General features: G+C 45.8%; 1 protein-coding gene across 2 annotated transcripts in view; it reads right to left on the bottom strand.

Moving 5' to 3' along the window:
• Window positions 1–1,427: 1,427 nt before the first annotated feature.
• Window positions 1,428–16,944, bottom strand: part of TRMT61A (tRNA methyltransferase 61A) — a 32,369-nt gene continuing 16,852 nt past the window's right edge. For both annotated transcript variants that reach the window (XM_073569938.1, XM_073569945.1), the window contains exons 3-4: window positions 13,142–13,408; window positions 1,428–2,742 (exon numbers count right to left, since the gene is read on the bottom strand). In XM_073569938.1, the coding sequence (XP_073426039.1) occupies window positions 2,429–2,742; window positions 13,142–13,408 (581 nt within the window). In that variant the 3' untranslated portion in view covers window positions 1,428–2,428. The remainder of the gene's footprint in view (window positions 2,743–13,141; window positions 13,409–16,944) is intronic.

Raw genomic sequence — 16,944 nt, 5'->3', positions numbered from 1 at the left:
AAATAAGGAAGGAGACACTAAGTGATCTGCCTGCAGCTACAACCATCATCGTAGCGACGGGGAGAGAGTAGTTATATATAGGGCGGTGTCACATCCACAACATTGGGCTTTACGAAGCCAAATATCCAAGTCACTACGGGGAAATACTGGGGAATTTGAGAATCCTGTGAATAGACTGGATGGGAGGGAGACTGCTGTGACTGCTAGGGAGGTGAAGAAATAAACAGATGTGATTAATAGCGAAGGGATGCCACTGTATTATTAGAGGGAAGGAAGAGATGTTACTGCCTAAGAAGGCTTAAAGGGAATGTCAGCAGGATCACCCCTCCTAAGCCGTCTATATGGGCACGCAGGTCATAGAAAGTTTAAAAAGAAGATACTTAAATAAATGTTATCCAGCATCTTATTCCCGAGAAATCCACGTTTTCTTAATAAGTAAATGAGCTGTTAAGATCCATGGGCCCGACGTAGATCTCCCCGAGAATCTGCCTCCAGAGCATTACCAGTGGGGTCGTTACCAGTGTGAGACATGTAATGACTGACATGTGCCCATTAAGAAGGACCTTTCATTTGCAATATTTAAGTATTTTTTTTACCTGGTGAAACCGGTGCTGTTCCGCAGAATCTGTGTTGCTCTTGTGACTCGGCTTTCCTAACAAATTGGTCACCCTTGAGGATAAATTAGTCCTGTGTCACAAAAGAGGAAGAAAAAGACCGGGTTTTTCAATGTATCCGCGCTGACCACACAAGGACAGAAATATTCTTCATAGCTTTATTGTGCCGACGCGTTTCGTGGCAGATATGCCATGAAATGCGTCGGCACAATAAAGCTATGAAGAATATTTCTGTCCTTGGTGTGGTCAGCGCGGATATATTGAAAAACCCGGTCTTTTTCTTCCTCCTTTGTGACATTGGTATCTACAGGAGTCTGCAGTGACCACTGGTTCCTCTTACATTCTGCAAGGGGTTGTGACTGTTCACAACCTGTAAAGGTGAGTGCACTAACCGTGTAATGTCACCCAAAAAAAAATCACTTTTATCGCCCTATGTGCGCTCTCTTTCCTTAATTTCATAAATTAGCCCTGGACAGACCAGCTAGTAACTCAGGATATGCATTTGTAGCCTTATTGGATTTTTGAGGTTTTGCCTCCCAAAGCTATGTGCACAAAGTATACTGTTGGCAAGGAAAAATGCTGCGCAAAATAAGCAAGTTTTTGATACCTTTTTTGTCCCAATTTCATGTGAATGGGTGAAAAAAAAACGGAAACACTTGACGTACTGCAGATGTGAAAAAATGCTTTGAAGGATCAAATCTGCAAGACAAAAATAAGCAGTGTATGCATGAGATTTTGGAAATCTCATTCATTTTGCTGGTACTGTAAACACGCAACATGTGAACAAGCGCTAATGGAGTTAAAGAAAACCTGTCACTTGCCAAATAAGCAATCTTTTATTTTGTTTCTGTGTCTCTCCATTGCCAAGATATGATCCTCACTACTAGTAGGCAAAGTTAAAGAGGACCTGTCGCTTGTCATAAATATAATTTTTGGTTTTTTTTATACTACGTGTAAATGTCGCTGTTCCCCTGAATCCGGTGATGTTTTTCTTTTTTTTTCTGCGCCTCTCTATTCCTGACATGTGGTCTCTTCTTCCCTGTATATAAAGCTTCTTGTTATCCAAGTGGGTGTGGTCCTCAACAATTCTGTTGTCGTCTTCTTGTGCACCACGCCCCTTTGCTAACAAGACTAGATATTAATACACAGAGAAGAGGCTATATCTTGGGAATGGAGAGGCATAGAAACAAAAGAAAAATATTCCCGGATTCAGAAGAACAGCAGCATTTACACCATTTCTGGTTAATGATGGGTCCTATAACAATATCCACTAGTGGGTAAAACCAGGATAGTATAGCCTTAGTTGCTAGCCAGTTCATCCAGAAGCAATTTCTCCTTATATTATACCCAGTCCATGGTGTACATGTCTATAACTTTTGTAAAGGAAGACGCCATCTCCCACTTCACTGCATACAAAGGATCTATATCTTCCATGCTGGGGAAAAACAATCTACACAGACTACCGCCATCAGCAGTGCAGTACAATGCTGCCTATGGCAGAGCATGCCCAAACCTTAATACGGCAATGTCTGAAGACTTACAATCTTTTGTGTTCTCTTCCCACAATTACAATCAAACACGGATAATAAAAAGAAACAAAAAAACTTAAATTTACTATTCAGAAACTGTAAAAGAAAAAAAAGGGAGAAGCATGTTGTGAGAGGATCGTCCCTGGAAGAGGAGGCGAGCGTCCAGTCCGGCGTCCATGTGCTGTGTACCGTTGCATTTTTCCATCCGTCAGTCTATATATGGCGTTTTCTAATGACAAGTACAGAACGTACTAGGAGGTTTTTTTATTTTTCCTACAAGAATGCTTAAAATAAACCCTTGGTGGCAAAGGTCAGGTACCCGGTGTGACCCACGGTTTCCCTTGGGGAAACGCCACTTTTGAACAATGCATTGCCGTGCTGGGACGCGGACCCTTGCTTGGATGTATCGCTGCTCCCGGACATTGCTTTTTCTTCTACAGCTTTTCCGAAATCTGGGATTTGCAGACTGACTGTCCGTACATCGTACACCCGGAGGAGAATTTCCAGGGTGTTGATCTCTGTGAAGCCGTGTTCTTCCAGAGCCAGACACGTTCGCTGAACTTGCTCGATACAGGGAGAAAAGGAACAGATTCTGCCACCTGCAACACAAAAAAAGGATGGGGGTAGTCTTATCCTGAAATATATTAGTCCTACTACTGCTGTGTACGAGGCGCGTTCTCCTTAGAAGAGTCCGCCACTTGGTAGAATACTGAAGGGCTGCAATATATAGTACAGGCGATCAAACGTTGGCAAGTACAAGTCTCCTACAGGGAGGAAAAAAAATAAAAAGTTAAAATATAAATGAACGTTTGAGTCACCTATCACTCCCTCCCTTCCTACTTTTTCCCATCCAAAAGTAAGCAACATATTAGGGATTGTCGCATCAGGAATTCTCTGATCTGTAAAAATATAAAATGAACTAGTAAATGGGGACGGGGGGGGGGGGGGGGAAGTTCAGGATTGTACTTTTTTTTGTTCACTGCCCCCCCCCCCAAAAAAAAATGCAATAAAAAGTGACTAAAACATTCTATCTACCCCAAAATTGAACCAATAAAAACAAAAGCTCGTTACTAAAAAAAAGTCCTGACAACACCATCAATGGAATAATTAAAAGTTACGAGTCTCAGAAAATGACGACAAAAACCCGCTGCAGCCAATCAATGAGTTCAGCGGGTCATACAGCCTACTCAGGCAGAGCCGTTGGAGCTCAGTAATTGACTGCAGCGACATCAGCAATGCAAGTAGTAACACACAATGAGAGCGTCGGTGGAGACCCAGCGCCGGACCTGGGGAGCGCGAGTAAAGCACATGGGTAATATTTGTCAGACATGTGATAATCGGTATAGACACTCGCGGTTACAATGTAGAAACCCTATTGTAACGGCAAATACGAGGCCGGCATTCCCGAGGCCTCTTCCTTTAAACAATGCCATCATCACATGCTCAGCTTTGTCGCGGCACGTCCTGTAAATATAACGAAGCCAGCGTGGCTTGATTACTTTTCTCGGGCAGCGCCGCCATAAATCTGCAGCTCCGACATCTATTGCTAGAAGATAATTAGAATCCTATACAAAACAAACCCAAGAAAGGAATAACTTAGCGGCCGAGCAGATGGGGGAAAGCCGCGCGGAGCTTACAGAGCTCTGTAATTCTACGCATGGCTTCATTCTTCATAAATATGGAGGCACCTAATAACTATTCTACATCCGCAGACAGCCAGTGCATGATAAAGGAGGCCATAAATCAGCTTTGCCTTCATTTTTGCCTCTTTATAAAAAAAGAAAACATAAATAATAATTATGTAATATTTGATCATCAGGTACCGCAAGATGAAAAGGTTCACAAGCGTCACCTGGTGTCTAGGAGGTGCCACTTTTTGTTTTCCTCCTTTCAACACTTATCGGCTTCAGGAGGTTTTATAAAAGGGCCGCCAAAGGCTCGGACAATTCCACATTGGTTAGTGGCAGCTTCTGATCAAAGTCTAATCCTCAGATTTGTAGATGAATTAATCAAAGAAATTACTGTTTAAAACATCACAGCTTTGCGCCGCTGCCGAAAAACACGTCAAGACCTTGTATAAGTTGCTGTGACCCAGATCAGGCACAAAAACAGAGAGAAAATGAACCCGATTAAAAGAGTTTCTGGAGCGGACAACCGAGGGGACCCATGACCGCCAACAATGTACAGTGCATATTATTAGCAGCTCAGTCCCTGTTCACATGGCGCGATGTGCTGCCAACGTGAACGAGATGGCAGATATGTCTTCACAGGCTGATAGTCCCGAAAGAGCAGTCAGGTCTCCTGGGCCGTCACCATCAGCCTGGACCCCTTGGCGGCAGACACCATCGGCCCGGCCTCTCGGTGCCCGACACCAGCAACTTAGCCCCTGGAGAATGTCTGTTTCTGCCTCTAGCGCCTCCATCCTCCATAGAATTTCAAAAGCACCAAGTGTCGTCATCTCCTATCTCAGTAATGGGGAATTTGTGTCTTCAGAGTTCAGATTTGACCCAATAACTGAAAGTGGAAGAAGCAGATTTCTCTAATAAGACATATTACAGAGTTTCGTATTTTCATAAGCACTATTGATGGAAAAAAAAAAAAAAAGAAAAAAAAAAAAAAAAAAAAGAACATGGCTATTCTTTAAAGACCTTTGATAGTTATGGGGTGGGCTGCTACCTGGGGCCCACAAGCTTCAAGTTGCACCACTGTATGTAGACAGATGTGGTGCTGGGTTTTTATTTTGGTTTGTTTGGATATTTTTCTCTTTTTCGAGCTTCTTCTAGTGAATAATTTGACAAAAATGTATTTTCCTCCTTTGTAGAAAACTCTCGCTGCTGCCCACACAGATGAAACCACAGAAGACTGAGAGTAATATAAAATGTATTACACATTTCTATATGTCAGTAAGAAGGCGATGTCTCCGCTCCGTCTTCGAGGCAAAGAATGACAGTGACCCGCCAGACCGGAGCACATCCAGCTCCATGCCCTGCGATGCCTCCGCTCCGTCTACGAGGCAAAGAATGACAGTGACCCGCCAGACTGGAGCACATCCAGCTCCATGCCCTGGGATGCCTCCGCTCCGTCTACGAGGCAAAGAATGCCAGTGACCCGCCAGACTGGAGCACATCCAGCTCCATGCCCTGCGATGCCTCCGCTCCGTCTACGAGGCAAAGAATGACAGTGACCCGCCAGACTGGAGCACATCCAGCTCCATGCCCTGCGATGCCTCCGCTCCGTCTTTGAGACAAAGAATGACAGTGACCCGCCAGACCGGAGCACATCCAGCTCCATGCCCTGGGATGCCTCCGCTCCGTCTTCGAGGCAAAGAATGCCAGTGACCCGCCAGACCGGAGCACATCCAGCTCCATGCCCTGCGATGCCTCTGCTCCGTCTTTGAGACAAAGAATGACAGTGACCCGCCAGACCGGAGCACATCCAGCTCCATGCCCTGGGATGCCTCCGCTCCGTCTTCGAGGCAAAGAATGCCAGTGACCCGCCAGACCGGAGCACATCCAGCTCCATGCCCTTCTGCACTCAGAAATTAGGAGAGCCCTGAGGTGACAAGTCTTCCTCCTTATTCTGCTTCAATTAATTGATTTTCAATGGGATTTTTCTGACAGAAAAAGCCATGAGATGTAGAAAGGATTCGATTAACGGATTTGGTAGGTTTAATAAGAAGAATCTAAGAATTCTGGAATAAATACTATAAATTTGCTGTTACAGATCCTACATCCATTATTTTCACAAAATGGCTTCAGGACATAACGCGAGCGGCAGTGACGGCAACATCACAGATCCCCAATCATTTAAAGGGAAATTACATTAACATATAAACCTGATGTGAATGTGATAAATATAAAGAAAATCTTACAATGTGTATACTGGCCACTAGAGTCAACACTAAGCTCACACATCCTGCTCTGCAGAGAATACTTCTGAGCAGTGTCTCAGAGAGAACGCCTCTATATACAGTAGATAACACAAGATCGACCATTCACAATAGGTGATGTCACAGCTCACCTCCTCCTCCTGTATGATGACTGATAACACCTCTATATTCAGTAGATAACCCAGGATCCACCATACACAATAGGTGATGTCACAGCTTACCTCCTCTTCCTCCTGTACAATGACTGATCACACCTCTATATACAGTAGATAACACAGGATCCACCATTCACAATAGGTGATGTCACAGCTCACCTCCTCCTCCTGTACCATGACTGATAACACCTCTAACACACACATATCCTGGCGGGTCAGTGGTGCCATCCCGGCCGCGCTGTGTGGACGTACAAGCCATCGGTGCCAATGTGAGTCCAGACCAGGAGAAGCAATATTAAAATAAAAACTTACGTAGATTTCTATGAGAAATGGCAGCAGAATATTCGTCCCATAAGCCAGTAACCCTTTAGCTGCCAGGGTTATATACCATTCTGGACAGTGATGGTCCAAGGGGGCCCATCAAGAATCATCAGTCTAAAGTGGGAGGATATGAAGAGAGCAGATAGGAGACGGCCGATAGTTCGGTGACACGGAGGCATCAAGTAGCCATCACTGCGATAGGACTTGTGATTTTGGAAGGGGAGGAAGAGACGAAGCCGATTGTATAAGGTGAAGCGACGCGTGCTAAGCTTCTTCCCAGCACCAGTCATACACACTCAGCTGCTGGAGTGATATACAAACACATTGCTATTTACTGGACCCCCACGGACAGGTGTGCCCGACCATCTTCTGACTTCCTCTTCCAGTGAAGGAGGGAACAAAATATATATATTAAAAAAAAATCAAAAAAAAATCAGGAGACCACTGCAGCTAGTCAATCAACAACTGATTGTCTGCAGTGGTCACGTTCCGTTTGAAAGGAGAGACATCACTTATTTCAAGTCAGAGAGAACAGGACTGCTGATTGGCCACAGCGGTCACCCCTCACCCCACCTGGCCCTACCTAAAGAGCAAGCCTGTAGACCAGTGTGGAGCAACGAGAATCCGGGGGGTGAAGGATGAGGGGAGGCCAACCGTTGCGCTCTGGCCAGATTGACCACTAGCGCTTAGCCGCAGGTTAAAAAAGTTACTAATCTAGTTGAAATAGCCCAGCGTTTTGTGAGCCGCTGCTTATTTCAACAACCAAGCCAGCCCCCTCTTCTGACACAGCCGATGCACTGACAAGGGGGCTGGCTTTGTTACTGACTTAGTCAGCCAACACTATACAGATTTTTTTTTTAGAATTTAGATGCTAATCTGTAGGAACACATGGACAGCGCTCTCCATGGAAATATCCAATCTATGGAAAGCAGATGTGCAGTTGTAACAACGCAGCGTTATAGATTCCAGCTCCGGGCTATGATCTCATCAGGATACGGGAGGCCAGGAATGGCTCAGGCACTTGCTGACATAAGGAGCGCACACCAGGTTTTTTTTGCAATTGACAATACAGCTAATTAATGAGATTAACAAGGAATTAATTTGGCTCATTTTGCAGCAGACGAGGACGGTGACTGCAGTGAGTGCCGGACTCCGATGTGGAAAAACAGCTTCAGTTGCAGCTTCACTGGGAATATCTGGAGGGAGAGCATAGGGTTCCTTTGTTCTCCGTCGCACATCACTTAGGACGTGGATGATGATGATGATGATGATGAGCTCGTCCCCTCGGCCAGCGACGGCACGCCAATGGGCTCATCCCCTCGGCCAGCGACGGCACGCCAATGTGCTCATCCCTTTAGCCAGTGATCACAGCATCACTAGAGATGGGTGAACTGAGGCCAGTGGGGTATCAGGAAGCACTGGCAAAGAGAGTAGTACTCATGTTATTTTATACAATTGTAAGCCATTTGGAAAAGAAGAAAAAATATTGGACAACTTTTCAACTGCAGAACTACTCCTGCCCATGGCCCTATTAGCGGATGTGGACAAAGAGGGGGGCACTCCGCTCAGGACCCCCTTTCTATATGCCAAAAATGGAGAATTGCTCTGTAAGCGCTGAATGGCCGGCATGTAATGTATATTGAGCGTCTGCTTCTCCCAGTGATAAAAGCTCAGCGTCAGGGGGAAGGAAGCGCAGACTGGTCTATTAATGTGCAGGCTTACCCTTAAAGGGGCTCTTCTCATAAGCCAGCCTCTTTAAATTCTCTGCCTGGAGTAATCAAACCAATGAAGACAGAGTAGAGCAGGTGGGTAAATTAACAATTCCGGACTAAAGAAGAATCTCATCAGCTCAGAGAAGACGATAAATGAATCGTTTCCATAGCCATGATTCTGAGCAGTGGGTTAAAAGGATAAGAAGGTGAAGCAGCGCAACATATGTCGGTGATGTGAGGATCCCGCCTGCTGCGAACAGATCACTTATCCCACTAAAACGCTTAATCCCCTGCACTGACACATTTAGCAAAAAATGACTTCACAGTTTACAGTCGACTTAGCAAGTTAAAAATAAAAAATTGTGACCTCCATTTTGACTGGTACAAACAGATTAGTGTTACCTGCGGGTCTCATCCTTCATCTTATTAAAAATAACATACAAATTTGCAGCCGGGCGCCCGTCCACTGTGCCTGGGGAACCGCAGCCGGGCGCCCCTCCGCAGCGCCTGGGAAACCATAGCTGGGAGCCCCTCCTCTGCGCCTGGGGAACTGCAACCGGGCGCCCCTCCGCAGCACCTGGGGAACCATAGCTGGGAGCCCCTCCGCTGCGCCTAGGGAACCGCAGCCGGGAGCCCCTCCGCTGCGCCTGGGGAACCGCAGCCGGAAGCCCCTCCGCTGCGCCTGGGGAACCGCAGCCGGAAGCGTCTCCGCTGCGCCTGGGGAACCGCAGCCGGAAGCCCCTCTGCTGCGCCTGCGGTTCCGCTGCGCCTGGGGAACCGCAGCCGGGAACCCCTCCGCTGCGCCTGGGGAACCGCAGCCGGGAACCCCTCCGCTGCGCCTGGGGAACCGCAGCCGGGAACCCCTCCGCTGCGCCTGGGGAACCGCAGCCGGGAACCCCTCCGCTGCGCCTGGGGAACCGCAGCCGCGTGCCCCTCCGCAGCGCCTGGGGAACTGCAACCGGGCGCCCCTCCGCAGCGCCTGGGGAACCATAGCTGGGAGCCCCTCCGCTGCGCCTGGGGAACCATAGCTGGGAGCCCCTCCGATGCACCTGGGGAACCGCAGTCGGGAACCCCTCCGCTGCGCCTGGGGAACCGCAGCCGGGAGCCCCTCCGCTGTGCCTGGGAATCCGCAGTTGGAAGCCCCTCCGCTGCACCTGGGGAACTGCAGCCAGGTGCCTTCCCCTCTCTTACCCCCCCCACTTCATGTTCAAGCGAACCACAGTCAGGACCCCTGCAGAGAGGGCGCCCCTGGAAAAAAAAAAAAAAAAAGACATTAAATAAGACACAGTTCTGATTAAACAAAGCTGCCACTCCATTTTCAGGAGGAGACAGGATTTCTGGAGGTCGCACTTCTCTGCTCATAAAAAGTGGAAAGGATATGCCATCACTTTGTAAAACATCAATATCCATTCATGACATCTGAATACAATATAACAGTGACTTCTAATTTCATGGCTGTTGAGCTTTGCTGAACAAACTGGAAAATCCCTTTAAATTTGCAGACTTGATGCAAAATATTATAATAATATGCGGCTTACAGGCCGCCTCTCTAGCTGCAGAAGAAATAAAAAATATTCATGAAAACTGGTTAATAAGAGATCAGCAAGGTCACATTATAATAAAAGAAAGGTGCATACGACGTCGTCTGCCCAGGATGGCTCTGAGCCTTATATCAGGCGAGCAAATTATACCGGGGTCTATTATCAGGCTCCTGCAGAACAAGGTTTGGATTCCGCTTTTACACCCGCCCGAATCCACAGACCACCGATATATCCAGCATTAGACACAGCTGTGTTTTCGGATCTGATCAGCTGCTCCCTGCGTGTAGGCGACGGGTGGGAGCTGCCATTACAACTACAGAGCTGTGACTCAAAATCATATAGAAAGATGCAAAAATCACAAGAGAGAAACGATAAAAGTAACCCCTGACATGCCGCGTCCTCGGGTAATGGTGGGGGAACAGAGAAAGGTGGTCTGCATTCCAAAGTTCCCCAGGGATTGTCTGCCGCTTGCATTAGGGTCTGTCCACACAGGACAAGGGTCCACAGCAGCAAAATCAGGGGCAAAAGGTGCGAAAAACAGTGCAGATCTCATTGCAATGCAAAATCTACGGCAAAAATTGCTGCAAAGCAAATCCACAGGGAGTCTGAGCAAGGAACATGGGGCAGGATGGGGACGAGGAGCAGAAGAAGAGAAAACACAGCAAAATCCAGGAAACTCAAATGTGCGAGACCCCGGCCCATCGTACACAGCGGACCCTGCCCGCGATTAAAACAAAAACCATATCTGAAGCTCCCCCCAGAAATGTCCCAAATCTGGTTTCCCATTTCCAGCCCAGCAGATGGAATCCAATAGTGGAATATATATTTGAACACTCTCCATCAAAATGGATTAATTTGTGATAATTTTGGTGGCCCTGGGCACTGCTGTCTAGGTAAAAGTGCTCTGCAGCCTTTTCACTCTCAGATCGGACCCAGTCTGATCATAAAATGATGTGACACTGATCAAGGGGCCCCAATAATGTCATCACTTCACAATATGGAAATAAGAGCTTTTAGTGTAACCCCAAAGAGTAAAAAAAAAAAAAAAAAGTTACACTTTTCCAATATATTTTTTGTATTAAATCCTCGCAGCTTTCAAGATCTCCGATATTACCATCATGGAATAGAAACCTGTATTGTAAGGATGAAAGCTGCGCCTGGCAGGGAGAGATCTACAAGTCAGTAGGTGGGTTAAGAGCTGGCTCAGGGATAGGAAACAAAGGGTGGTTATCAATGGAGCACACTCGGACTGGGTCACGGTTAGCAGTGGGGTACCACAGGGGTCAGTTATGGGCCCGCTTCTTTTTAACATATTTATTAATGACCTTGTAGGGGGCATAGAGAGTAGAATTTAAATATTTGCAGATGACACTAAACTCTGCAGGGTAATTAATACAGAGGAGGACAATTTTATATTACAGGAGGATTTATGTAAACTAGAAGCTTGGGCTGATAAATGGCAAATGAGCTATAATGGGGATAAATGTAAGGTCATGCACTTGGGTAGAACGAACAAGTTGTATAATTATGTGCTTAATTGTAAAACACTGGGCAAAACAGTCACTGAAAAAGACCTGGGTGTATGGGTGGACGACAAACTCACATTTAGTGGCCAGAGTCAAGTAGCTGCTGCAAAGGCAAATAAAATAATGGGATGCATTAAAAGAGGCATAGATGCTCATGAGGAGAACCTAATTTTACCTCTATATAAGTCACTAGTGCGACCACACTTAGAATACTGTGTACAGTTCTGGTCTCCGGTGTATAAGAAAGACATAGCTGAACTGGAGCGGGTGCAGAGAAGAGCGACCAAGGTTATTAGGGAACTAGGGAGTCTGCAATACCAAGAGAGGTTATTACACTTGGGGTTATTTAGTTTGGAGAATCGAAGGCTTAGGGGTGATCTTATTACAATGTATAAATATATGCGGGGACAATACAAAGACCTTTCTAATGATCTTTTTACTCTTAGACCTGTGACGGGGACAAGGGGGCATCCACTACGTCTGGAGGAAAGAAGGTTTAAGCATACTCACAGACGCGGATTCTTTACTGTAAGACCAGTGAGACTATGGACCTCTCTGCCATATGATGTTGTAATGAGTGATTCACTACTAAAATTTAAGAGGGGACTGGATGCCTTTCTTGAAAAGTATAATATTACAGGGTATATACACTAGTCTCCTTAATATTGCGTTGATCCAGGGAGCTAGTCTGATTGCCGTATGTGGAGTCGGGAAGGAATTTTTTTCCCCAATGTGAAGCTTACTGTTGCCACATGGGTTTTTTTTGCCTTCCTCTGGATCAACATGTTAGGGCAAGTTAGGATAGGATATGGGTTGAACTAGATGGACTTAAATCTCCCTTCAACCTTAATAACTATGTTACTATGTACTGTGTCCCGTAACTACCCGAGCTCTGTGTAATGATCCCAAGACCATGACAGCAAGTAGAGACCTTGGAAAAATAGTGAGAAACTGATACAAGGATTATATTGGAAAACATTGTATCTTCTCATCATACAAGGAATAAGCTGGCGAGGACAAGCACAAGGTGAAGCGGCTCCATAAGCATTGGCCTATTAATAAGTGCCTCAAATGCTGCAGGGTGCAATTACTGGAAGGCAGAAGATAAATGGGCCGGGAGGTTTATTACAGAACCGTGGACTCAATTATCCTCTCGCCATTTGCTGGGGGTCATACAAGAGCCCAAGTGCAATGATCATTACCAGCGATTTGCCACCGGACGTGTGGCTTATTGAGGGGCCGTATTCCGTTTCAAATCCATCTGCCAAAGAGTCTCACCACCAGGAGTACGTAGGATATCAGTGCTGCTGTGGTACTACACGTCCCAGGAATAATCACACCACTTAAAAATGTTATAGTGATGACTGACAGTGAAATTGAGGTGGTTAAACAGAAGTGATCGGAGCAGGCTCGGATCGCTGCTCCTGAACCGGTTCCATATACCTGCACCTGGATGTCCAGTTGGGGTTAAATACGGCTACATACAAGCTCTGGTGCTTAGGCCAGAGGTGATGATGTCATGACCCCACCAGTCACCTGACCACTGAGGTCACTGCGGAATTAGTTGATTGGCGATCATGACATCATCACATTTGGTCAGTGGAGATGGGCAGTGAGGCATTGCTGCAGCTATGGAGGTTAAAAAAGAAAAAAGGATCCATAAAAGCATTGCTTTTTTCGTTTGATTATACCCCTATAAGCCAGAATGGAAAGCCCCATTTAAGAGCGGCTTCGGCGATGGTGGACTAACGTTTGCCAATGTCACTACATAAATGGCCTGAGTGGCTGACAAGGCTCTGACAACTGTTCTCCGAGATCTAAGAAAGAAATTTGGTAGAATATGGTAAGACTTACCTTCAATCTTCAAAGCATCCTTCGCATGATCAATAGCCTCCCAGGGGGATGGGATGTCCAAAAAGACAGCATCCGCGATGCGAGACACCCCAAATCCATTCTTGCATACGTCCTGGTTCTTCACAGTGACCAGATAATCCACTTTATGTTGACGGAATTCCTCCATAGCTTTCTCTGCTCTCTGCTGGTGGAACTCCACCGTGTAAAGGTGTCCAGTGGGGGCCACGGTGCGGATGATGGCATGGGAAAGAGAACCACTGCCTGTACCTAAAGAAACAAAAACGGGGTAAATGGGGGCTCCAGTAACCCAAAAAGCAAAGAAATATGAGTGACAGTATGGGAGACTCAATCTGCGAAGAAATGGTACAATATCCTATATAGACGAAGTGTCCTTCTACTTTTCTCAGATCTGTGTGTGCTGGCAATGAATAGAAACATTCCCGTTATACTCAATATAAAAGCCAGCCATCAGTGGTGGAGAGGTGGTGGGGGACACCAGGTACAATCTCAGGGAGGGCAGAGAAAATAGGCTGTATAATGAAAAGAGGAAAGCACGTGGGGGAAATATGTACAGTTTACACCCAGAGCTCACATCCAGCCTATGAGAGAGAAAGAGAGAGAAAAAGAGAGAAAAAGAGAGAAAGAGAAAAAGAACTCACATCCAGCCTATATTACCGGGAGAGAGAGACACAGTGCTCCCATCCAGCCTATATTACTGAGAGAGAGAGAAACAAACACAGTGCTCACATCCAGCCTAGATTACCGAGAGACACACAGTGCTCACATCCAGACTAAATTACTGAAAAGGATACATAGTGCTCACATCCAGCCTATATTACTGAGAGACACACAGTGCTCACATCCAGCTTATATTACCGAGAAGGACACACAGTACTCACATCCAGCCTACAGTCATGGCCAAAAGTTTTGAGAATGACACAAATATTATATTTTCACATGATCTGTTGGCCTCTGGTTTTTATGTGTGTTTGTGAGATGTTTTTATCACATACAGAAATATAATTGCAATCATATTATGAGTAACAAAAGGTTATATTGACAGTTAGAATGAGTTAATGCAGCAAGTCAATATTTGCAGTGTTGACCCTTCTTCTTCAGGACCTCAGCAATTCTCCCTGGCATGCTCTCAATCAACTTCTGGATCAAATCCTGACTGATAGCAGTCCATTCTTGCAAAATCAATGCTTATATTTTGTCTGAATTTGAAGGTTTTTGTTTGTCCACCCGTCTCTTGATGATTGACCACAAGTTCTCAATGGGATTAAGATCTGGGGAGTTTCCAGGCCATGGTCCCAAAATCTATATGTTTTGCTCCCTGAGCCATTTAGTTATCACCTTTGCTTTATGGCAAGGTGCTCCATCATGTTGAAAAAGGCATTGTTAATCGCCAAACTGCTCTTGGACGGTTGGGAGAAGTTGCTCTTGGAGGACATTCTGGTACCATTCTTTATTCATGGCTGTGTTTTTAGTCAAGACAGAGAGAGCCCATTCCCTTGGCTGAGAAGCCACCCCACACATGAATGGTTTCAGGATGCTTGACAGTTGGCATGAGACAAGACTGGTGGTAGCGCTCACCTCGTCTTCTCCGAATAAGCCGTTTTCAAGATGTCCCAAACAATCGAAAAGGGGATTCATCAGAGAAAATGACTTTACCCCAGTCCTCAGCAGTCCACTCCCTGTACCTCTTGCAGAGTATCAGTCTGTCCATGATGTTTTTTCTGGAGAGAAGTGGCTTCTTTGCTGCCCTCCTTGAGACCAGGCCTTGCTCCAAGAGTCTCCGCCTCACAGTGCGTGCAGATGCACTCACACCGGCCTGCTGCCATTCCTGAGCAAGCTCTGCACTGCTGGTAGCCCGATCCCGCAGCTGAAACACTTTTAAGTGACGATCCTGGCGCTTGCTGGTCTTTCTTGGGCGCCCTGGAGCCTTTTTAGCAACAAGGGAACCTCTCTCCTTGAAGTTCTTGATGATGCGATAGATTGTTGACTGAGGTGCAATCTTTCTAGCTGCGATACTCTTCCCTGTTAGGCCATTTTTTGCAGTGCAATGATGACTGCACGTGTTTCTTTAGAGATAACCATGGTTAACAGAAGAGAAACAATGATGCCAAGCACCAGCCTCCTTTTAAAGTGTCCAGTGGTGTCATTCTTACTTAATCATGACAGATTGATCTCCAGCCCTGTCCTCATCAACACCCACACCTGTGTTAATGGAGCAATCACTGAAACGATGTTAGCTGGTCCTTTTAAGGCAGGGCTGCAATGATGTTGAAATGTGTTTTGGGGGATAAAGTTCATTTTCTAGGCAAATATTGACTTTGCAAGTAATTGCTGTTAAGCTGATCACTCTTTATAACATTCTGGAGTATATGCAAATTGCCATTAGAAAAAATGAAGCAGTAGACTTTGTTAAAATTAATATTTGTGTCATTCTCAAAACTTTTGGGTATGACTGTATACTTACTGAGAAACACACAGTGCTCACATCCAGCCTATATTACCGAGAGAGAGACACAGTGCTCACATCCAGCCTATATTACTGAGACGGACACAAGATTGCTCATATCCAGCCTAAATTACTGAAAAGGACACATAGTGCTTACATCCAGCCTATATTACCGAGAAGGACACATGGTGCTCACATTCAGCCTAAATTACTGAAAAGAATACATAGTGCTCACATCCAGACTATATTACTGAGAGAGAGAGAGAGAGACACACAGTTCTGACATCCAGCCTATATTACCGAGAGAGAGAGACACGCAGTGCTCACATCCAGCCTATATGGACACACAGTGCTCACATCCAGCTTATATTACCGAGGACACACAGTACTCACATCCAGCCTATATTACAGAGGACATAGTGTGCTCATATCCAGCCTATATTACTGAGAAGGACACACAGTGCTCACAACCAGCATATATTACCGAGAAGGACACATGGTGGTCACATTCAGCCTAAATTACTGAAAAGGATACATAGTGCTCACATCCAGACTATATTACCGAGAAAGAGACACACACAGTTCTCACATCCAGCCTATATTACCGAGAGAGGGACATACAGTGCTCACATCCAGCCTATATGGACACACAGTGCTCACATCCAGCCTATATTACCGAGAAGGACACACAGTGCTCACATCCAGCCTATATTACCGAGAAGGACACACAGTGCTCACATCCAGCCTATATTACCGAGAAGGACACACAGTGCTCACATCCAGCCTATATTACCGAGAAGGACACACAGTGCTCACATCCAGCCTATATTACTGAAAGAGGGACACACAAAGCTAACATCCAGCTATATTACTGATAGACACACACACATTCTTCACATCGAGAGAGAAAGAGTTATTGAGCATGTGCGACCTCTGCACCATTCACTATTACTACTGTATAGTAGTGGTTGCACATGCTCACTAAGGCTCCACTAACAAAAGAATTTGGCACCATTCTTGGGATCAGTGAGGGTTTTTACCGGACCCCCAGTGATCATACATTTAACACCTATTGTATTTGGGAAAAACTACAAATACTACTATGGGACAACCCCTTTAAACTGCAGGATTGGTAGACTATCAGGTACGCGGTTACTGTCATTTTAGTGTAATAACCTCTTGCTGGAATTCAAGGTGAAGCGGCTTGTCTCCATCCGTCCACCGCACAGTTTGGGATCTCAATGGTTAAATATGATACAATATGATACAGTTTCTGTCAAATCAAAATCATCCCAGCATCTCCAGAGAAAAATCGTCTACCAGCATGTTTATAAGGGAG

The sequence above is a fragment of the Dendrobates tinctorius genome, unplaced genomic scaffold (assembly GCF_039654945.1).
Source record: "Dendrobates tinctorius isolate UK_male_01 unplaced genomic scaffold, ASM3965494v1 ptg000006l, whole genome shotgun sequence".
Taxonomy (NCBI): Eukaryota; Metazoa; Chordata; class Amphibia; order Anura; family Dendrobatidae; genus Dendrobates; species Dendrobates tinctorius.
The sequence above is the reverse complement of the archived record's forward strand: the minus strand, read 5'-3'. Positions and strand labels throughout refer to the sequence as shown.